Source organism: Zingiber officinale, chromosome 7B (genome assembly GCF_018446385.1).
Source record: "Zingiber officinale cultivar Zhangliang chromosome 7B, Zo_v1.1, whole genome shotgun sequence".
NCBI classification, from domain to species: domain Eukaryota; kingdom Viridiplantae; phylum Streptophyta; class Magnoliopsida; order Zingiberales; family Zingiberaceae; genus Zingiber; species Zingiber officinale.
The window spans coordinates 89,094,923-89,119,104 of record NC_055999.1 but is presented as its reverse complement, the minus strand read 5'-3'; the positions used below and the strand labels follow the sequence as shown (position 1 = coordinate 89,119,104).

The window sequence follows — 24,182 nt, the reverse complement described above, 5'->3', positions numbered from 1 at the left end:
TGAAGATATTTAAGACGAAAATTTATTTCATTAGCTCATTGTTTAAGCAATGTAGTTTCAGTAACACAAGTAATTGTCTTATATATCTTGAATGTATCAGAAACCAAAGGAATGTACTTTCAGTAACACAAGAAATTTACCACTATACCTTGAATGTACCAGACCAAGTTCAGACCCTGAGCCTGCAACTTACATTCCAAATTTTATATAGATTTTTTTTACAAAGGATGTAAATGTCTTGTGATCACATCATCCAACTTCCAAGTAGCATTTCTAATAGATATTGGTAATGTTAAGGGAAGTTGTTAAATCAAAATGTGCTTAACATCAACCAGCCAACCATGGTCATACTCGTGATGACCATGATAAATGTTTTTTAGCACTTTAAGAAACTGATTGCAAATATATAAATACACAAAGAAGAGAAGATAGGATACAAAGTCCAATTCAGAAATGCCTTGTCAATCCTGAAAGTGGGTGTTGCACTTGGACTCTAAAGGAATCATAGTCATAATAGTTGGTCTAAAAAGTGTTGTTTAATTTGTCGATGACACCTCAGGTTAAGCTCCAAGTTAAGAGTCCTGTGGCTACTGTCACCAGTGGACTTATATTTTGAATAGGAGAAATGGGATGGTGGAGCTTCTACTCATGCTTAAATTGTTGATATGGAGAGATTAACACTATGCATCTTTCATGCTAAATAGAAGTTAACGGATTGAACTCGCTACTAATTTGGTCACCACAAACAAGAGCTATCAAGACCTGACTTGGAGGCATGCTAATTATACTAGGAGCTCAATTGATGCACTATGCATCTTTTGCACTTAGTAGAGGCTAAGAGATTGAGCTCAGTATTAATTCAATCACCCCAAACAAAAGCTATGAAGACCTGATTTACAGAAATGTTAACTGTATTATTAGGTGCTCATCCAACCCCACTTGGAGAGATGTTAACCCTGCCAAGTGTTCAGCTGACATCACATGGCGCTCCTTACCAAGACCTCAGACTTCTGGAAGTTGAAGAGCAATGTTCATTATAGCATGTGGCTTGTTAATTATGCAATTTATGATCACAAAATCTTGCTCAAAGGCTACTCTTGATTAATCACAAAATCGAACAAAAATCTCACACAGACAAAAACTCAAGCAGAAGCTTATTTAACAGAAGGATAATTTACAGTAGGAGCATGGTTGGTATTTAGGGCCATTTTTTTATAGAGCAATCAAAGAGTCTAGCCTTCTTAAGTAATTCTCAAAAATACAAGGTCTAATTGCCCTAATAAACAAGGTCTTCTTCAATATCATTCCTTCTTGTTGATTGTAATTTTATTTTTCAATTTATCTGTGTTTCATGCTTTCCTTGCATCTGGTCGGGGGTTCTAATAGTTTGCGAGAGATAAGCATTGCATCCCCAAAAGAAAGAACTTGAGACTTAAAATGAATTAGATGAATCTTTTGCTGAGGTACATACAAACAATCTGAAAAAAGTGCAACTTGAGACAAGGTTTAAAATTGTAAGTCGTGCCAAAGTTTCCGTTTATAATTGGAATGATATTGTTTTAGTACCATATCATATCGTATCAAAATTTTTTAAAAAATATAAAATATATTAATTAAAAAAAAATTATTAATATTTGATTGCTATAAATGCTTACTATTAGGTTATACTTGAGATGTTGAATGTTAAGAGTTTTAATATTATCTAGTGAGATGATCATGATTATTGAATATTTTGCAATAACTATAAAATATATCAATTTAAAATCTATATTTTTATTATTGTTGTACATAATTAAATAGTCTTAATTATAATTTTATTATAGAGACATCAAGTACAATAAGGCATCAAGTCTAAGAACTTGCATTTGCAATGGTAATGAAGATTAATCTTTAGTTTTAAGTTTTATTATAGAGGCATCAAATCAAATACCTTGCATTTACAATGGTTACGAAGATTAATCTTCATTTTCGACATATTTAATTCTATTTTGAAAATTTTAAGGATTGATTATGTTACATTTATTTGTAAACCTTAAATTATTCATAGACTAATGTAATTTTTGTATTTTGAGAATATGTAAAAGTTGGCTAAAGTATTTATTGAATACTAAAAGGATAAAGGGATGACGACTTTAAATATTGTATGGCTAAAGTAATAACAATCTTTATCGATATCATAAAAGTTAGAACATACAAAATCTTTTAAACTAGATTTTATCTAATTTAAAAAATTTATATTTTAAATAACTTTTTTTAAAATTAAATAATTAATAAGTTAAATTAAACTAATATTTTAAAAACTAAGATTGAGTAAACATTGATTTAGAGTAGACATGATGATTAGGATGAAGTAGGTTTAAATTGAATTTAATTTAATTTATTTTGATCAGTTTAAAATTAAACTAAATCATATATATAATAATGTAATTTCGTAGTATTTAGGAATTATATTATATTTAATTTTCTTTTCTATCTTTGCTAGCAATTTGTCTCTTCTATCTTTAAAGAGATAGTTCTCCCTTTATCTTTAAAGAGGTTCTGTTTTTCTCACATAACCTTTGTGTTTGCCCATATGAATGGGTGAAGGAAAGAATTTAACATAGAAAAAGAAGCTCTCTCTATTCTTTAAAAAAAAAATCATGTGTTTAAATAGGAAAGGAATAAGAAAATAAAGGGGAAAGGAACCAGAATTAAGAGGGAACATAATTAATCATTTAAAAATTAAAAATTCAAGAAAATAAAGGAAAAAATATAAATGAAAAAATGTCACCTCGCGTGGTTGCAGGGCCTCACACGACCGTGGGGTCTAGCGCGTGCCTCATGGCTATAAGGGCCTCGGGCGATGACGAGAGCCTATCACAACCCCGGGGTCTCACACAGGCCTAGCATGAGGCCTAGCAATGGCCTATCACAAGGCCACACTGCCTCACGTAGGCCTCGCACAGCCACAGGGCCTCACTATGGCCTTGCGTGAGGTTGAGCTACCTCGCGGAGTCCTCACACAGCCGCGAGGCCTCGCAACAGTTGCATGAGGCCTCCGAGACGGCCTCGCGTGAAGCTGAGCCACTTCGTGGATGCCTCGCACACCACAAGGCCTAGCAACAGTCTCGTGCAAAGCAAAGCTACTTTGCAAAGGCCTCATGCAGCCACGGCGCCTCGCAACGGTCTCGAATGAGGTCGTCCTGCCTCGTGGGGGCCTCACAGAGGCCTCGCTCTGCCTCGCAAAGTCCTCGCGCTGCCTTGCGGAGGCCTCGCACGAGACCACTACCGTGTTGCCTCGTGAAGGCCTCGTGGCCAGGCATGCCTCATGCGGTATGGGTGTTGTGCCAATTAGCAAATAGAACGGTAAATTTTGCACCGATACGTATGGTATTTTAAACACTGAGTTGAGATTAAATATATGAATTTAATATATCTTAAAAGATTTAATAATGTGTGTAATTTCAAGTTGACGAAAGTTCCGGACACACTTCTAGGTGTACTGCCTGCAGTCCAGAAATTTTGCAGAGAAATTAAAGTAGAGTTGGTGGGTTGGCACTAAGATCGTAATCTAGACAAAAATAGCAAGCCAAGGCAATTTTTCCCACAAAGTGAAGTTGGTTACGGTACTAGCTTGATTTGATCCCCAACTGATAGCAGGATTCAGGCTAATGCCTTTTTATGCCTATGTCATACCCCCATAAAGTTGCAAAGAAGCATGCATGAATTTAAATGCAGTTTTTAGATCACTTAATTGTAGAGCAGATTAGTGCAACATTGAGATATCAAATAGCATAGTAACTTGCTACCCAATTATTGTCAAGTAGTATGTAAAGTTGTTCAGCTAAAATTTAAGACTTGTATCCAGCTTCTGCATGTAAGACAAATGAATCTAGTATAAAAAATACCTAAAATGGCACATATTGTGATAAAAATAAATTTTAAGATATTTATACCTTTCTTTGAAGAACCTGCTGCAAGAGTTTTCGAATAGTGAAGAACTGTAAATTGTATAGCAGTATATGGCATGTACAACATGAGAGCTGGAACATTTCCTCTCCAAAAACCCTGTTTCACGAAACAAATGAAATAAGAACACAACAATAAACACTCTACAGAAGCAAATATGTGAAATCCCATATCATTCAGATAAATCTGTTAAGTTCTGATACATGTGCAATACCTATTATAGTGCAATAACTAATGCATTATTATCTAAAAACCACATGAAAAATCTAAAGTCACAAAATAAACAAGAGTTTCTGTTAATCGGCAAATCATCCACAGTTTAGATGTGGATATCTATTATAATTTATTGTGTTTTCAGTGCATCATTATTTCACTTGTTAATGCTATTCCAAGGAATCAAATGTCGTTCCGTGCCGCCCGGCATGGACGGTTTTTACCGTTCCGCCGGACAGCCAAAACCGGCACAAGAGGCGTCCCCGTCTCGAGGAGTCGCGGACACCTCTGGCAGCGCCGGAGGAGATGCGGGACGTCTCCGGCGGCACCGAAAGCATCCTGCGACACCTTCGACACCGAAGGCGTCGCCGAACGACCCTGCCGACGCCGCCGGACGTGTCCGTCGACCCTTCCGGTGTCGCGGGATGCGTCCGACGACGGTTTCAACTCCGCCAGGCGCCCCTACGGTGATCACGGGTGAGCGATCCATGCGATCGCATTTTTTTTCCTTTTTTCCGATAAATAATTATTTTATTTAATTAATTTAAACAATTCATAAGGATGTGTAATATTTCGAACAGGCTTTCATAAACTCTAATTAAATTATCCTAATAAAATATATTTAAAATTAAAATAAATTTAATAAATTTTATTAATTAATATTCTGATTTTTTTAAAATGTTTTAAATTTCATTTAAAAATTTCTAATATTTTTTTAATATTTTGTATTATTTTAAATTTCATTTAAAATTTAAAAAAAAAATCTTTAAAAATTCTAAAAAAAATTAAAAAATCTAATAAATAATATTTATATTCTGATATTTTTTTTTATTTTATATTTTTTTTACTTGATATTTTTTACTATTTAAAATATATATTATTTAATTAATAATTAATTAAATGAATAAATAATTAATTTATATAATTATTATTATATATAAAGTAATATCTTATATTAATTTATATACTTATTATTATAGATAGATCCATTTTAATTCGGGTAATTGATATATCAATTTTATTTAAATAAAACTATTTTTAGTTATTTTTTCTAATAATGTTAAATTGTTCAATAATTGAGAACTTATATAAAATCAATATACAACTTATTTTTATATACACCATAAATATATTTATCTTATAATTATTATATATAAATAAAAAAAAATTCCGAAACTATATCGGCACGGTACGATACGATACCGAAATTGTATCGTTCCGGTCTGAAACTGAAACCTCAGCATTGGTCGAAATTTTAAACCTTAATGCTATCTATATATATGCCCATGAATTTTAAATTTTTGGGGGGGTTCACTTTTGTGTTACTTTGATTATGGGCACCAAATGGGTTACCCTTTTTGTATACACAACTAATCACTCCATTATTGATTCTCATGGATTACGATGACATCACCTGATAGGTATTGGTGACAACAGAAATCCGGAGGAAGCTCATTCCAACCCAAAACGCCAATCAATTAGGTGTGGTAACTGTCACTTTAGCATGCTTAGGAGGGTCTCCTCTCTTTAACAGTGACACTAAAGAAGCTAAGTTCAAGAGGGCGATCCATTACAATTTATTTTGTGAATAGATCTGAGATCAGACATGAGAGAAACAGTCACATTGCCTATTACAGTCACCAAATGATTATGGTATTTTTCTGTGTATTAAAACATTTTAAAGAAAGGTGATTCCATCATATTTATGTATATTGCATGCATATATTGTTGGCATTTTTCTTTTGTGGTTTTGATGTTTGGCAATAAGTATGTTAGATGATTCAACTTGATGACTTACTCCTGAACTTGTAGTCCTAACATATTTTGTAGGTCATCAAATGAATTGTAAAGCTTAGTCAAAATATTCAAAGAATGAGTGTCACATTTCCACGTTGATGATGAGTGTCAAACTTGAATACCACCGAAGAATGCAAGTTGCAATTTTGGTTTATGTATAGATTCTAGTAAGAATTGTGCTAAACATCTAAGTAGCAGTAGATTACTTACAGATTTGATCTTAAAGCCATGTTGGCAATGTGTTTGAAACAAGTTCCCACATTTTCCCATTTCTAAGTATGGAGAGCTACCTACAATTGGTGTAGGGAGTTCTAGATCGTCGTTTAGGACTAGAACATGTTGAAACTTTCAACCCCCAAGTGGTCCAATTTTAATATTTGGGCAAAGGTTAAGTTAGGCATTGTTGGATAAGGCTTGGTTGTTGTTTTTGTTAAGTTAGGCCTTATACTTGTTTTTTATGTGTACCTAATTGTGGTGGAACATATAGATGCATGGAGACAACTCGGCATGGTCTAGGTCATGAGTACTCGGTAACTCAAAGTTCATGGAAGGTCAGAGAAGGGTGGTATGAGACACTCGAGGAATCATAGGACAAGGAGCATTAGAGGCGACTATGTTTGGACAGAGTACATAAGTGAAGCAAGATGAATGACACAAGAAGTTCAGGGCTCAAAGGACGAGAAGCTTGGAGGAAGATTGCTAGAGATGCACTACGTAAATGAAGCAACAAGGATGATTGATAACCATCATTTTGTCAAAATATTTAGGCTTCTATATTTTTTTTTATCCTCTCGTGGAAAATTCACATTTATACTACATTTTATGAGTTAGATTCATTTTTTGGACTTTAATGCAATTTATCCTTTATTTGTTGAATTATGGATAAATATTTGAATATGATCTTTGTAGGCAATCAAAGGGGCTATGGATTCAAGTCCGATCGATCCAAATGGAGCTTAAGGCTAGGGCTAAAGGAAAAGAACCAATCTAGAGCAACTTGAACTGTCCATCTAAGATCCAAAGGAATCTGAGTCATCCATCAAAGATCTGGGTCATCCAAGTCAAGGGAGAGTAGATCACAACCATTGATCAAGATCTAAAGCCTTGGATTAAGATTTGAGATGATCCTAGCCCGATATCAAGATTTGGAGAATTCTCAATTGTGGATGCAATTCTGATCCGATTCCAATGGGAAGTAAAGGGAAGGTGATCGTCAAAAACATAGCAAAGGGTGTGGGAGAAAAGGGAGGATTGTCGATCCCCATTGATGCCAACCACTAGGGCTTCACCATCTTTCGTCCACCGAGGTAAAGGGATTTTCCTTCCTCGTCCATCCTCATATCCACCTTCATTGCAAGCTCCGGCCAGCCTGTCTCCATCTTCCTCTCAGCGCAAACAAAGGGTAGGACTTCATCTTCTTCCACCACGTGACACCGACGCTCTTCACCACCACCAACGAACACCAAAGTAAAGGGTATTGCCTTCTTCAGGTCGTCATCCATCCTTCCTCACCCGCCGTGATTCATCTCATCTCCAATCTCACCAATGCCACCTCACGCAGGTAATCCACATTGCAAGCCATACCGGAGAGAGAGGGGATTTCCCTCCACAACCGATTCTTATTCATCCGCACATCATCTCCAATTCGGGGCAGCACTTCATCTTCTTTGATCTAGGCAGCAGCGTTCTCCATTTCCAAGCTATGGACATCAGCCATCTTCTCCGATATCCGAGCCAAGCTTGGGGATTCCCCAACTTGATCTGTAAGCTGTCAATTCTGATCCAGAGATCCCTTTTCTTGCAATGTGTAGTCTCCTTTCCATGCAATTGAGTTGTTTATAGGATGTTTGGTTTTATCCCTTATGCATTTGAATTTGAACCTGTTTGAGTGTTAGTTTTGTTGATCTGCAACTTGGTGTTCTTTAATATTACTGTACATGTTTGATTCCTAGATTGCAGTGGTTAGGATAGTTTAGATGTCGTGTTTTTCCAATGTCATGAGTCATTTGCATTCGTAGTATAATTTCCTTTATTTTCTATTCAATGCATTAGACCAGACCATGTTTCGTTAAATGTCTTGTGTTCTTTAATTTGTTGTGATTGTAGTTTAGATTAGATTGGGGTATCTTTCGTTGTTTAAATTTAGAATTCACACCTTAAAACCCAACAACAAAAACCATTTATGACTAAGATCAATGACACGGATAGGGAGCCAAGGGTTCGGTGCATCCAAAGGATGAGAAGCTTGATGGGAGGTCTCATAATGGAAAAAGTTGCTAGTGAGACGAGGGTTGAGAGCACATGGGTGAGGGGCAGTCAACTTAGAAACTTAGTAGATTTTTTATTTCAAACAACTGATTGCCTATGATCAATCAACTAATGAAGGTTGATTGAACCATTCATCAAAAGAGAAAGGAAATGACCGCGATCCAAGGCTGGTTGACTGATGGATATTGCAAGTTGACTGGTGAACATGGGATGAAGTAATCAAGAGAAATGCAAGAAATGATCGCGAGGTGTTGGAATCAATCGGATCAATTGACTAATGGTGGCATACTAGTCAACTAATGGATGTCATATCAGCAGACAGTGTTAGCAAAAGAATTCATGGAAGAAGCTTTAAACAAGGTTCAAAAGGCCACGAAATAGATACAATAGCTTAACAAAAGCTTTGTTTTATTGTTATTCTTGTTGAGACTCATCGTCAAAACCTTACCTCAAGCCCCTTGTACCTTTTACGATGATATTACAAGAGGTTTCTTTACCTCCGGGCACTTCACCAAACAGAAAAAAATAGATAGAAAATCAAAAGGGCATCTTTTTTATCCATATCGTCAAAAGGACATCTCTTTTTCAAAAATTATTAAAACAATGCCCTACCAATAATTTTCTAGCCAAAATACCCTTTGCTCTTGGCCACCTTGGAGCAGCTTTGTACAAAGCAAATCTAAGGTGATTTTACATTTTTGTTTTCCACTTTTTATTAAAGTTTTCTTTTTTTTTTCATTTTTTTCTTTTCCTTATTTTTCTTTTTTTCTCTTCTAATTAGCTATTAAAAAAACAAAAATGTCAAAAAAAATAAATTTTTTATTAAGGTTTTTTTTTTTCTATTTTCTTTGCTTTCTTTTTTCTTTGTTTTCCTTTTGTTTTATTTTCCTTCTTTTTTCTCTCTTCTAATTAGCATATTAAAAAATAGAAAACCAAACAATGTGGAGCTACCTTGGTAAAAGTTGCACCACCTTGGCAGCTCCAATTGGAATTGCTTTAACTAAAGCAACTCCACCTTAGAGTTGCAAAAGAACTCAAAGTTATTTTTTTTTTAGTTTTCTATTTTTTTTATTAAATTATTTTGTTTCTATTTTCCTTTCCTTTCTCTGTTTTCCATTTTGCTTTTTTTTTGCCTTTGCCTTCTTTTTTCTGCGTTGATTGCCTCTTCAACATATCCCTGTTAGACATAATTTCACCAATATTTGTCCATTTATTAGCTCTTTTAACCCAACGTGGAGCTTTGCAACCAGACTCTCCTTTTTCTAATTTTCCTCAAAAGATATCTTTTCACTAGCTTTGCCTATGGGGTGCTTTCATGCAACTTCATTAACTTATCCCACAAATCGTTGGCAGATTGGTAGGCTCCAATTTGATTAATCTCATTTGCATACCGGACACTCAAGATGTGGTTTTAATGTTAGGTGTGTGCTCTTCTCGTTGATTCTTAGCCCATCTATGATCTTCTAGATCATCTCCGTCTATGTCCTTGAGCATCTTGGCTAGGGGTAGAATGATCCCGATGTGGCACTCGACTTTACTATTGGTCATGTACTCTCCTTGTTGTCTCTTAGTCCATTTATCTCCATCTAGGTCCCTGGGCATCATAAATCCATGAAAATATTTCATGATTAGCAAAAGATCAAAATTATGACAAAAATATAACTCCATTCGGTGCTTCTATAAAGAAAATTCCCTTTCAAATCTCGGTGGATGAATGTGTTGGGACCTTGACGTTTGCTAGAGGGGGGGTGAATAGCGTCTCACCCAAATCGTCGCTTCCTACGCTTGTTAGTACACAGCGGAAACAAAAATACTAACAAACAAAAACAAAGCTAACCCTAGAAAACAATAAACAAGAAGCAAACCCAATGACACGTTGTTTAACGTGGTTCGGAAATGAAGTTCCTACTCCACGACTGTCCGTAAGGTGGACGATCCCGATCCGTCGGTGGATGACTCCCCGGAAAACCTCCGGCTAGCTCGTGTAGCTCCTTGTGGGTGGAGAAACCTCGCCACAAACTCTCACCAAGGACTTTTGAGAAGTTAGGGCACTAGTAGACTACTAATAGGGGTTAACCACCTCTATTTATCAACCTTAACCAAGCTTCCAATGCTTGGTTATATAGGCCACAAGTTAGAAAACCCCGCCTACCAGTCGACTGCTAAAACATGCAGTCGACTGCCCTTCGTGGAAATTCGACCGTTGCAGCCCAACGGCTCGATACCAGCCCTCTGTTCGCCCCGAGTCGACTGCACCAGTCGACTGCTAAAACATGTAGTCGACTGCTACAGTACTGCTACAGTAACGCTACAGTACTGCTACAGTAACGCTACAGTACTGCTACAGTAACGCTACAGTACTGCTACAGTAACGCTACAGTACTGCTACAGTAACGCTACAGTACTGCTACAGTACTGCTACAGTAACGCTACAGTACCTAATTCTATGATTTTACCCCGAGTACATTCACTCAGCACTCGTTCTCGCCCGACCAACCTAGACCTAGCCTTCTAGCCTCCTTCATCAGCCTTGCGTCCCTCGGATGCCTCCCCATCCTTCACGTCTTGCCTTCTGGAGCTTCCATCAGCCTTGTCATTGTTGTCGGGTCTTCCTTTGCCAAGAGGTCGCACCTCCGAGACTTCATCCATTGCCAAATCACACTTGGACTTACGTTGCCAAGACTACATGCTCGGACTTACACCGCCAAGACTCATCCTTGGACTTTCCTCCTTTGCCAAGATCACACTTGGACTTTCCTTGTTGTACCTATATCCTGCACACTCACAATGCATATCAAATACAACAATAATCCTAACTTAAACCTTTGCCCAAACATCAAAACTTAGGGTACCCGGATTGCTCCAACAGAATGTTCATTTCAGCCAATGTTAAACCTTTCAAGACCTACTCTAGTACTTGTTGGTGGGAGATGAGATAGTGATGTGGAATGCTAGAAAAGGGGAGGGGTGAATAACGATCGTTCTTGCAGATAAAAGAATCACTTTCTTTTGCTGCAATCCTAGCAAGGTCACAAGTGTACAATTAATCACAGAAAAATAAATAAAACATGAGCGCATACCATACTATAGGCGATTTATGTGGTTTGGCAGCCCCTAAATTCATAATCCATGGAATTATGATCCTTTAGGTGGATTACTCTCAGATTTCTCTCTATATTTTCTCTACTTTGGTGAAGTGCCGAAGGTGAAAAAAACTTCGTATAAGATCATTGTAATAGGTACACAATACTTTCTCTATATTTCTCAATAGAAAATTAAAAGAGTGTCCTTTTATCCATATTGTCAAAAGGACACCCCTCTTTTAAAAATTATCAAAAGAGGGCCCCACTCATAATTTTCTGCTCAAAATATCCTTATGTGATCCAACTTGGAGTTACTTTAGTTAGAGCAGCTCCAGTTTATTTATTTGTTTGTTTTGTTTTTATTTTTTTAATACGCTAATTAAAGAGGAAAAAGGAAAAACGAAGGAAAGGGAAAAAGAAGTAAAAAGGGAAAAAAAGAAGAAGAAGAAGGAATGAAGATAAAACCATAATAAAAGATTTTTTTTGCTACTATACAATTACACGAGTCTAGACTTGCAACGTTGGCAGATAGAGAAGGAATTACAAGAGGAACGATTTAGCCTTTGCCGCAACGCAAAAGAAAGAACATTTGGTGTCTCTATCAGAATCTTCCAACATAGACAACAACAAAGAGGCTTTTCTGGAAAGGAAAATGAAAAAAAAAGCGTTTAAAAGTTCGAACTTTGATAGCAATGTCCAAGAAGCTCTTGAGGAAGAAAAAGGGTACAAAAAGGTAAGATGTTTTCATTGTAAGGAAGGTCATATGAAGACCAATGCCCTAAATTGAAGAAAGAAGATGATAAAGAAAGTGTTTAAGCATAACCTTAATTTTTTATCCAAACATAAAAACCCATAATCGTACCAGACCACATGAGGATCAAAAGTTCCAACAATTTTGCTCCTTATTGAAGGGCAATCAACTCAATTTAGTAGGAATATTTTTCACCTTTGTTGGAAATTAGTCAAGCTAGCTCTTTTCCTAAGTTGACTTAAGTTGCCACAAGTAATGGTTTGCAAATAGGTCCACCTACACTTTTTGATAAGTTAACCTAAACACAATGAGCTGACCTAGCTTTTCTTAGGTCAGCATAAGAAACATGATTGTTACCTTTATGAATTGGATTTACAACTATATTGGGATGATTTTACCATAAAATCACACACAATCATTTTGAACTCTCTTTGCATCCCAAAAGGTTGAAATCATGCAATCAAGGCTTTATTCTTGATAAAACAGCCTTTCTCTCACCTTCCTACGAATTTCCATTTCTAGGGTGACTAAGTTTTGCATCTCTTTGTACTTCTTATTCTTGGAGCGATCAAGGCTTAATCTTGATCAAACATTAATACAAATTTCTATTCTCTAAGGTAAGACTAAATTTTGCATCAATTTGTAATTATCCATTTTTGAAAGATATATGTAGCTTCTAGAATTTCCTAGAAGTTTGTTTGCTCTTCTTTGGTAAATCTAGATGTTTTTCTAAATCAATGTGCTATAAAGCTATCTAGCTTATATTCTCTCTAAGGCATACTGTAGATGTTTCCTCTATTGCCTCTTAAGGATACAAAACCACCAGGTAGCATCTGGGCTTGAGTACCCTACCCTCAGGCATTTAGAAGAGGCTATTCAAACTGAGGAGCAGCAGCAAATTTACTCAACCAGCACAGTAATATCTCCATACAAGCCTCCGGCGGATACTGCTATGGTACCTCCCAGGTACCCTGCAAGAGCGGATCCCCAATCGTCCAAACCACAACCTATATATGAACAGCAACCACCTAAAGCAAGATTCAAGGGCGGATACAATAATGAATTATGGACACTCTCATCCGCACAACAACAAGGAGGAGTTATGTTTATTATCCAGAGCAGCTAGGCCTCTTTAATGATGCATTTTCAAGATGGAAATCCATCACAAAAAATCACATTGCAGAGCAAGCCTTTATGGATCCAAGGGATAAAATGGAGTATATGGAAAACCTACTCGGAAGAATCGAAAAGATCACATGGATCCAATGGCGTATGAGCTATCTAGCAGAATATGAAGCCCTAGTCAATATTGTGATGGCAGAGAAGGAACCCAAAACATAATATCCCAAATGCAAAGGGTTTTCTCATCAAGGATCCGGCCCAAGGATCCACAGCAGTCCAAGACGCCACATATAGAGATCTGGAAAAGCTCTCGTGCGACAACGTCAAAAATATTATCCAATACATGAATGACTACATGAGGGTTGCGACAAAGACAGGAAGAATGTATGCAGGGCCAGAGCTATCCAAGAAGTTTTGGCTTAAAATGCCAAGCAACCTTGGAAATAGGATCAAAGCAGCTTTCGACGAAAAATACCCAGGGCTAACTATAGGAGTAATCCCTAGAGTTTTATTCGCCTACAAATTCTTGGAGCAAGAATGCAAGGATGCGGTATTCAAACGAGCCTTGAAGAACCTATCCTTCTGTATGCAGATACCAATACCTGGCTACTATAAAAATCAAGGGCAAAAGAGGTACGGTCTTAGATGATCCAAGACATACACAAAGGAAAACCTCATGAGATGCATGCCAGGATGGAGAAGAGGAAGCACCTGGTCCGAAACAAGAAATGTAAGTGCTACCTTTGCAGACAGGAAGGTCATTTCGCAAGAGAATGCCCTAATGAGCGCCACAATATTAAAAGAGTTGCCATCTTTGAACAACTTAACCTCCCGGAAGACTGCGACATCATATCAGTACAAGAAGGAGAAGAACAGAGTGATGTCATTTTTAACATTTCTGAGGGACAAGAAGATGATGAGGATCTTCAAAGGTCGATCCAAACCCTTCATCTTAATTCTAACACTATTTTTATGCTAGGATAGATTGATGGAGGATACAAGCCGTAGATAAAAGTACCAGAAGAAAAATTAAACTGCGAGCATGACTGGCATCACAATGAGCAGATCCTTCCTCCTAAGCCAAGCATATGCACCTGCTGTAGAAGGGCCACTATCCAGAGGGCAAGGATCCATTGCCCAAGGTGCCTAATAACTGCATATAATCTATGCGGACCATGTTATTTTAACAAGGAAGTTCCCGTGGTGCCATCAGCACCAACATCCTTTTTCCCCAAGCAATTACTCAGGGAACAACAGTATTATATTTCTTGGTGTGAAGGGGAGATTGAAAGACTTCAAAAGGAGGTACACTATTACAAGTCCCAATACGAAGAGCTACTCCTAGAAAAAGAATTAAGAGAAGACTTCAGTCAATTAGAAAGAGGGAAAAAAGTAGAGGAAACTACAAACGCCCTCCTTGAAGAAACAACACACAGGATTGCGACCCAAGAGATAAGAGGCCCAAGGTTAGTAAAAACCATGCTCTACAACCTAACGGTTGAAATTGATATTCCAGGGATACCAAGGTTCTCCCTTAAAGCTATAGGGCCACTACATGCTGCGTCGATCAAAAATCGGTGCAAGCAGAATCGCTTGAAAAGAATAACTTTGTGGTCAACTTTAGCGGTATCAATTCACAGGGAAGAATGTTCATAGGGGATACCATTTTCAGAATCCCCTACACCTATAGTTCCCCATGATCCTTGGTGACAACATACAAATGATAATCGGCTGCAACTTCATACGAGCTATTCATGGAGGATTACGTATTGAAAGCAATGTGGTAACTTTCTACAAGAACCTTACTACTATTAATACTTTACCCTCTGTCACACCCGCAGCCATTGAAGAACTTGAATTGGGAGAAGAGAAATATATTCAAATAAAAGAAATGGTGCACTACTCTGCCGGATCTCCCCAGCAAAAATTCAAAGAACAGTTCGAACCCCTCCTAAGGGAACTACAAGATCAAGGATATATTGGTGAAAATCCTCAAAAACATTGGGCCAAGAATAAAGTCGTATGTTAGCTGGATATTAAAAATCTAGATTTCATAATTGAAGACAGACCCCTGAAGAATTTAACTCCTCAGCAGAAGGAAGCTTTCTGTAAGCATGTTAAGGGTTACTAGAGATCAAAGTTATTCGTCCTAGCAAAAGCAGACACAGGACAACGGCTATTATAGTAAGTTCGGGAACCACAATCGACCCAAAAATCGGAAGGAAAATAAAAGAAAAAGAAAGAATGGTCTTCAACTACAGAAGATTAAATGATCTCACCAACAAAGACCAATATAGCCTCCTAGGAATCAACACCATTTTGAGGAAGAGGAAGATGGATAATTGCTTCCGAGGAACATAAGAATTTATTGTTGTCTACATTGATGACATCCTGGTTTTCTCGCACAATGAAAAGGAGCATGCAGAACACTTGAGGAAGCTATTGGACATTTGCAAGACAAATGGGCTTGTGCTAAGCCCAACAAAAATTAAAATTACTGTTCCAAAGATAGAGTTCCTTAGTGCAATACTGGGTAACGACAAAATTAAACTCCAACCCCACATTATTTCTAAGATTCCTGATTTCAGAGAAGAATTGAAGACTACAAAGGGGATGCGATCCTGGCTAGGATTACTCAATTATGCCAGAAACTACATTCCAAATTTAGGAAGATTATTGAGCCCCCTTTATGCGAAAGACTAGCCCAACTGGGGATAAAAGGTTGAATAACCAAGATTGGGCCTTAGTCAAAAGGATTAAGAAGCTGATCCAGACGTTGCCAGACCTCAAGGTTCCACCCAAAGAATGCTTCATTATTCCAGAAACGGATGGCTGCATGGAAGGTTGAGGTGGAATTTGCAAAGAAAAAGATGCAAGTTCGACCCTAGAACCACAGAAAAAGTCTGTGCTTATGCAAGTGGAAAGTTTAATCTGCCAAAGTCAACCATTGATGTCGAGATTCATGCAGTCATGAACTCTCTGGACCTCAAGGTTTAGGGTTGCCAGACCTCAACCATTAAGAAGTTGATCCAGACGTTGCCAGACCTCAAGGTTCCACCCGAAGAATGCTTCATTATTCCATAAACGGATGGCTGCATGGAAGGTTGAGGTGGAATTTGCAAAGAAAAAGATGCAAGTTCGACCCTAGAACCACAGAAAAAGTCTGTGCTTATGCAAGTGGAAAGTTTAATCTGCCAAAGTCAACCATTGATGTCGAGATTCATGCAGTCATGAACTCTCTGGAGGCACCGAAAATCTATTTCCTAGACAGAGAGAGTCTGATCATCAGGATGGATTGCCAAGCTATTATCAGTTTCTTCGATAAATCAACCAATAATAAACCATCCAGAGTCAGATGGTTGGCATTCATGGACTATATTACCGACACAAGCATTTCTGTTCAATTTGAACACATAGAAGGGAGAGATAATCAATTGGTTGACGTCTTATCTAGACTAATTAATTGTCTTATCATTACAGAATGGTCGGAGGAAGCCCTCGATAGATTGGAACTAGTGGCACCAGTCCTTCAGGAGATAAAGGAAAGACCCAATATACAAGCTCAAGCCCAAATGGCCCAAACTCTCCTGACCCTGTCAGCCTCGCTAAGCAGTACCAACAACTACTGCAAGACCTCCATCAGCAATATCCCATCTCCCTTGACAAGTATAAAGAAAAACATCAGCAGCTATAGTACAAGCAGCTAACTCCCTCCAACAGCTTAGGCTGCTATGTTAGTTAGAGCCCTAGAGCCAATCATTTGATGATTGTATGGACTCATTGTATCATATTCTTGTATATAAATAAAGGCATTTGGATTTTGGTTATTATATTTATTTGTATTAGTGCCAAATAGACTAAGTATAATAGCGTCCTTGAGTAGAAGGTTCATACCTATATCAATCGATTAGTTGAATCGATAGTGAGATGATATAGGGAACACTACTCTAAATCATTCCTAGTCGAGTATTAACATTCAGGGACAATGTTAATGCAATAAGACTAGCATGTAGGTCAGCTCGATGACTTGATCTCACAAGTCATGGATATGGAGATATCAAGTTGACACATGGGTATGCATTGGAGAATGTATACTGAATGACCCGCCATGAGAAAGTATCATGGATCGTTATATGAGTGTCATATACTTTCTCATGTGGCTATTAGTATGACTATTAGTCCTTAGACCTGAAGTCACCATGGATCCCTACATAAGGAGTTATGTACTTTGGTTTCGTCAAACGTCACCCGTAACTGGGTGGACTATAAAGGCGATTACTGGGTATGTAACAAATTATGCAGAGGGATGTGAGTGATGTAGATGGGATCTATCCCTCCTATATGACGGGAGCGACATCAATATTCTTGATAGAGTGAGACCACTAAGTGCATGGCCATGCCCAAATGAGTCAACATGAGATGTTGAGCTCATTTGATCGAGTGAGTCTACTTGGAGTTCAAGATTTAGATTGATTAGAGGATGACACGGTCTATGCCTCACATTGATCAATCTAGATGTCTAGGATAGAAGGACAATGTCACATATTGTGAGGAGTCACAATTAGTAGTCACAAGGTGATGTTGGATCTCAACATTCTTGTAACTTGGGTAGTAATGATGTATTGCTAGATACCGCTCATTACTTATGCTTCTAAATGAGTTTAGGGGCATTGCCAACGTTACAAGAACCTATTGGGTCACACACAAAGAACAAGTGGATGGAGATTAGGTTCATATGATGAACCAATTGGATTAGGTTCATATGATGCACCAAAGATTGGATTCAAATTAGACTTATTGAGTTAGACTCAATTAGATTCAATTGTTGAATGAGTCTAATTTAAATTTGATTCATTGAGTCAATTTATATTAATGAATTGAGATTCATTAAATTGAAATTGACTTGAATCAAATGTTGGATTTAACTCAACAAGGAAGAAATTGGTCAATTTTGACTTGACCAAATGAAAGTTGAAACATCAAGTTTGACTTGATGCATTGCCACATCATGTAGGTTGACTCATCCTACATGGCATGAGACATCCTTGCCACATCATCACCACCTCATAATGGTGTGCCACCTCATGGAGGTTACACACCCATTCCTTTTAATGTGGCCGGCCACATTAAATGAGGGGGTTACATTTGTGTGGCCGGCCACACACTTGATGGTGTGTGAATGCAATTGATTTGCATTCATTCTTGCTTCTTCTTCCTTGGATGCTTGTTTCTCTTGGTGGTTGCCGTGACTTCCATGGTGGTGAGAAGGTGTTGAGTTTCATCCAAGAAAAGATAAGAGAGTGTGAAGGACACAAGAAGAGGATACTACTAGTTGAGTATGTGAGAGTCTTCTTGTTTTCTCTCTTTTCTCCCTTTTTCAATCCCATCCGAGAGCTCTAGAAAGTGCTAGCACACTTGGGGCTCTCTTCTCCATCCTTGAGTGCTAGAGAGCACTCCTTGTTCGTGTGGATATCACTAGAGAAGTATCTACCTTGATACTTTGGAGATCCGACACGTACCTTGGACGAGCGGGAATTTTGCGAGGGCACGCTTCAAAGGTAAAAGTTCTCAACACATAGATCTAGGAGTAGATCTAAAGTTTTGAAACTCGTACTCGTATTTTTGTTCGGTTTTCCTTGCACGGATCTACGGCTTTGGGTGATTCGGGGTTTCCGCGAAGCGAAAAAACGGTTTTCGCGGCCCGAAAAACCCAACATGCTACACGCCTAAAAAGCAAGAATGCCAGCGAAGGAGCTCATCCGACAATTGGTGGTCAGATTGGTACCCAGCCACCAAACAAATCGATGAATAGCTGGAACAAGCTGCCAACCTGTTACATGACGCTTTCAGACGGATGGATTCCTTCTAGCTATGAAAGACTTTTTGCGGAAGTGGTGGGCCCGCAAGAACCAACCCAGCCCACTAATCCCTGTAAATTATTAAGGATAGGCGTGTTGTAAAGTGGGATTCCTTCTTATCTGAAGGACAACCACGTGAATAAAGTCTGTGCTGTAAAGAAGATTCCTTCTTATCAGAAGGACATCCTCTAGCTGTAAAGGGATAGCACGCGTCCTTCCTTATCATGTAAGAGCATGTGACGATGGGGCCCAATGAGCACCCGGCGTCTCTTACTTCCTCTATATAAGGAAGCAACGAGCCCTTTGCACAGACATAAGCGATCTTTAGTCTCTACTCAGGGGTTCCTTGTAATCTCTTCAGAAGTAATAAAATCTGTGAGTTTTTCATCTTATCTCCTTATTTTTATTAGTTCTAAGGGTCCGCACCCCCCCCCCCCCCCCCCCCCCCCCCCCCCCCACCCCCTCTCCTGGTATTGTCATGCTTCCTCTATTGCCTCCTGAGAAAATTTTTTTGTGATTTTTTCTCAAGAGTATTGAAATGAAAGTGATAGTAACATGTTGTAGATATAGGAGCAAGCCTCTAAACCATGTAAAGCTCCCTTTTTAGTGATTTTTCATGAACTGAAAGTGATAGTGGCAGGTTGTAGATATAGGAGCATGACTCTGAACTGCATCAAGCTCCCTTATTAGTGTTGTATGGTTTTCTATTTATTTTACTTTTAATGCATATTTGTCTACACATGTAAACATATTTCTAACATTTGAATTGTATCATGTTTGCAAGAAAAGTGTGGCACCAACAATTTCCCTCCCTCTTAGCTGCTGTCATTCGATCCTGTATATAACTCTAAACCTCCCATGTCAATTATTTTTAAATTGTAGTTTTTTATTCTTTAATTTCCATCATTTGTCTACATAAGGCACCAAGATATCATAACATAATGGAATTAGTTAAATTTAATCTGAACAAGGCCCATATAACTACCAGTTCAATCATTGTTTCAGTTTAGTCTGTTTCTCTTCTGGTTAGTAATCATATTTCTGAGTCAACCCACACAGCAACAATTAAATATGCTATATTAGAAAGAACAATGGAAAGGCTAAAGAAGTTTAATGAGACAGGGACAAGAACTCCAACACATAAACTAATCCATACCAAGAAACCTTCCTCTCGAAAAATGTCCTTGCTGGCTTGCAGAATCCCAGTGTATTTTGAAGGACCATACAAGTCCCTTCGAAGGAAGTCCCATGATGATGTTGGTTCCATTTGAACCTGAAATAGCTCAGAGAGCTTTTTTTTAGTTTTCTTCAAGTGCAAAATAAAATCCTGAGCACAATAACATAACACTATCTTCATGCAATATGTGAAGAAGAATACTTATATGTTTTAATTATCATGAAAAGTTCAAACATACTGTTTCATTTGAAAATGCAGAAGAATCTCATCCATTAAACAGGCAACAAAAAAACCAAACTTAACAAATAGAAAATTGGTGGTTCCTATAGGATTAGCTCCCTCCAAAGCAACGTAGTTCTATCATGTTTGGTGATAAAAGATAATGTTAGAACAAGATCATAATGATCTCCTCCAAAATCAAGGGTACTTGTCACTAAAGCACTAGCAAGCTTTACTGTCTAAACTTAAAATTTTAGTGCAGAAAAAATAGCAGTTCAAGACTAAGAAACAGTTCAACATGAATTTGATATCAAATTGCCAAAGTTTGATAGAATAAATAAGGAACAGGTAAAAATTTTGAATACCTTCTGTATAATGAGTGCAGTGATGTGATTAGATTCTAAACTCTTATGCTTGTTTGGAATCATCAAGTTTCATGTAACAGAAAGTTTACTTCTGAAATTGTACTAGTGCCTTGTAAAACATGACAACTAAAATTCTGTCTCAAAATTTTTGGGATTTAGAAATCCAATCAAAATCAATCTGGTTTCTTTTTGAAAATCTTAGAAAACCCATGAGACACTAGTACATGTTTCCAATATTTATCTATGAAACACTAGTACATGTTTATCTATAGAATTTTGTATGTTTTCCATGATTCAAAACATACGAAACAGAAAATTTAATTCTATCTCTCACTTAAACCGAGATATATGAATTTGATTAGAATCGTTAATAGTTCTATTCTAATATAACAACAATAACAGCCAAGTCTTTATTCTACTAAGTGGGATCGGCTATATGTATCCGCCTATGTCATTGGGATTTGATCCCCTACTATATCCTCATTTATATTTAAATAAATTTTATAATATTTTATTGCTGCTAAGTCTTGTTTAATCTCCCTCTTTTAGATTAATGTGTGAATTTGTCATGATCTTAGATCATCTAATTGGGTCACTTATTGGTCGCCTAAGTACATATTTGTATTATCTTATATGTGTTTCTCGGAATTACCTATCTTGTCCATCCTCATACATTGGCATATTTACTTTAACATACTTATCTTTGTTACTCTCATCTTTTACTCGTATACTCAAATCATAACCCAACGTTCAACCGCATGTAACATAACACATAACAAACTCAACCGTCATTTTGTAAAACTTTCCTTTAACCTTTAGAGGTACTTTACCATCAAAAAAACAAAACTGAAGTCGTCCTCCATTTCAACCATCCTATTTATATCTTATATAAAACATTTCTATCAACTCCTTCATCGTTTTACCAAAATGATTTAGATATTTAAAGCTCACAGTTACATAAAATTTCAGTAACTCGTTATCTCTAATTTTAATAATTGTCTTGCTATGTCCACTACTAAGGGCAGTCCGGTGCACAAAGTATTCCCGACAATGCAAAATCCCGAGAAAGGATCGGACCACATTGGGTCTAGTCTTATCTTACATTGCAAGAGATTATTTTCGCGACTCAAACTCATGACCACAAGGTCACATAGCAATAATTTTACCATTGCGCCAAGGCTCCTCTATCTTGCTACATCCACTACTACTAAACTTAAATTCTATATATTCTATTTTTACTCTAATAGCCCTAAAACATATTTCTTGCCAAAATTCTAGTTTAGCATTTACTCCACGTGTCTTATCGACCAAAACAATGTTAAACAACATGCACTATCATAATGTGTCTTGGATGTATTAGTGAGTTCATCAATGACTAAAAAGGCCACTAATTTAGGTTCTAGTTTCCAATCAAGTTGTTAGTGTATTGTAATAAAATGAGGAAAAAGAAAATAAAAAATTAATGTGTATCATGCAGATCATTGTTGAAGACCTGACCTTGCCTCTTCTAGAACAAATAGCCTCCTCTTTTTTAAGCTTCTAATTAAGTGTTAACGTTGAAGTCGCATTAAATTCAAGGTGAAGTATAGAGTATATCTTGCATTGATAAAAAAGAAACAATCTATCTGAAAAAGTAATCCCGAGATAACTTGGGTTCTCTTTTTTATTGCACGCAATAACAGTTGGTGAGTGCTTATTTGTTCAGGAGACACGAATTCCAGTGGCTGATGCCCACCCCCCGCCCCCAAAAGAATAAAAAACAAAACCAAAATCTGTAAGCAACTATCCAACCTCCAACCCAATTAATTAAATAATCTTTCACATGCATTTTTTAAAAAAAAAATGTTTTTTTTTACGTATTCTTATAAAGCAATCAACCGCATCACATAGACAAATTGAACTAAAAAAACGAATTTTGAAAGAACTTCACCAGAGACGGTAAATTCGGGGAAAAAAAGACGAACCTGAAACCTAATCTTGATCACATCCAGCGGCGAGGTCACCATCCGAGAGATAGCGCCCGAGATTGCTCCGGCGGAGGAACTGATCAAAGCTTGCTTCAACTGCCCCGTCTCGCCCATCAAGCGGAATGATGAAGCTTAGAAAAATACAGGCGCTTACTTCGAAAAGCGAAAGAAGAACAAAGATTTGCAGATGCTGGAAGAAGAAAAAGACGACGAGGAGGAGCTACAACGACGGAAAAGGGATGCGGAGAAAGGAGAAGGTTTGCCGGTTTGCCGGTTTCCCAAACCCTCTGCCGCAGCCGCTAATAGATGCTTCAATCCTTCCTCGCATTAACTTCTTTTGAAAGAATCAAAATTAATCCGGAAGTTTCGTACGATAATCCATCAAAGTTATTAAGGAAAGGGCAAAGGGTTGCTGGGCACGATCTGGAACTTTTCCCTTTTTTGCCATTGCATAAATCAACTGGCGCCTAATATCTTGTTTGTGAAATCCAGGGTTCTCAGAGAGGAAAATACGTGGCGACGTGGATAACAAAAAAAATTAAAAAGGAAATTAATTCCATTTAAATCCTTCTTTGATAAGGAAGAATCCAACCAAATCCTTCGCTTTGGTTGATGTCGTCAGTCCATTGCTGGGTCCAGTCCAACTGAAATGGGCCCTTCCAAAAAATTGACCCACTGAGTTTTGTTTGGGTGGCTTCGATCTCAAAATAATTTCGATTTTGTAAAAAAAAAAATTATAAACTAACAAAATAAATTTGAAAGTATGATAAATATACACGAGGAGTGAGCACATTAGAGATGAATGACACTTGGCTAATAGATGTTCAAGACGTATGATGCAAGCAAATTCTTAACTCTCAAACACATGTATTAAAGTAAAGTAATATATCATTTAGGGAAAATGGAACTTTAGTAATATACAATTTACCTCTAATTTTGTTATTCAAAAAGGCTTACTAGTGGAAGGCAGGAGTGTAACTTATGTGATGTCAAATACATAGTTGAGTTTCACTCAAACAAGTAATTAATCTAGCCTTGTGATTCTAACAACACTATTCTAATTGTGTGTTTAAATCATAATGTAGATACATAATTAATCTTCCTTATATTATTAATGTCTCAGTCAAGTATTTCATGTTTGAAGAAGATGAAGCATGGATTTAACATCAAAGATTAGTTCACAATCATACGAAGTAGCTTAAAGGGGAACGGGTGAGAGGATGGACAAAGGTTAAGCATACAAAAGACAAGAAGATAAACAAATCATGTCTCATCCTCTTGATCTACTATATTTGGATTTGATTGATTCTCATGACATTACATCCTCGAATGGTTGTATACACTCTTAAGTTATTGCAGATGATTACAGTAGATGTGCGTGCATATTATTATTTCTTAGAAATAAACATTAGAC

General features: G+C 37.3%; 1 protein-coding gene across 2 annotated transcripts in view; it reads right to left on the bottom strand.

The window, feature by feature from the left end:
- The window catches only part of LOC122006215 (mitochondrial thiamine diphosphate carrier 2-like), a 31,900-nt gene extending 8,629 nt beyond the window's left edge, over window positions 1-23,271 (bottom strand). Inside the window, exons 1-3 of one of the 2 annotated variants that reach the window (XM_042561635.1) lie at window positions 22,766-23,271; window positions 20,197-20,313; window positions 3,936-4,047 (exon numbers count right to left, since the gene is read on the bottom strand). In XM_042561635.1, the coding sequence (XP_042417569.1) occupies window positions 3,936-4,047; window positions 20,197-20,313; window positions 22,766-22,882 (346 nt within the window). In that variant the 5' untranslated portion in view covers window positions 22,883-23,271. The remainder of the gene's footprint in view (window positions 1-3,935; window positions 4,048-20,196; window positions 20,314-22,765) is intronic. The other variant, XM_042561634.1, reaches the window with a different exon arrangement.
- Between the last annotated feature and the right edge of the window lie 911 nt (window positions 23,272-24,182).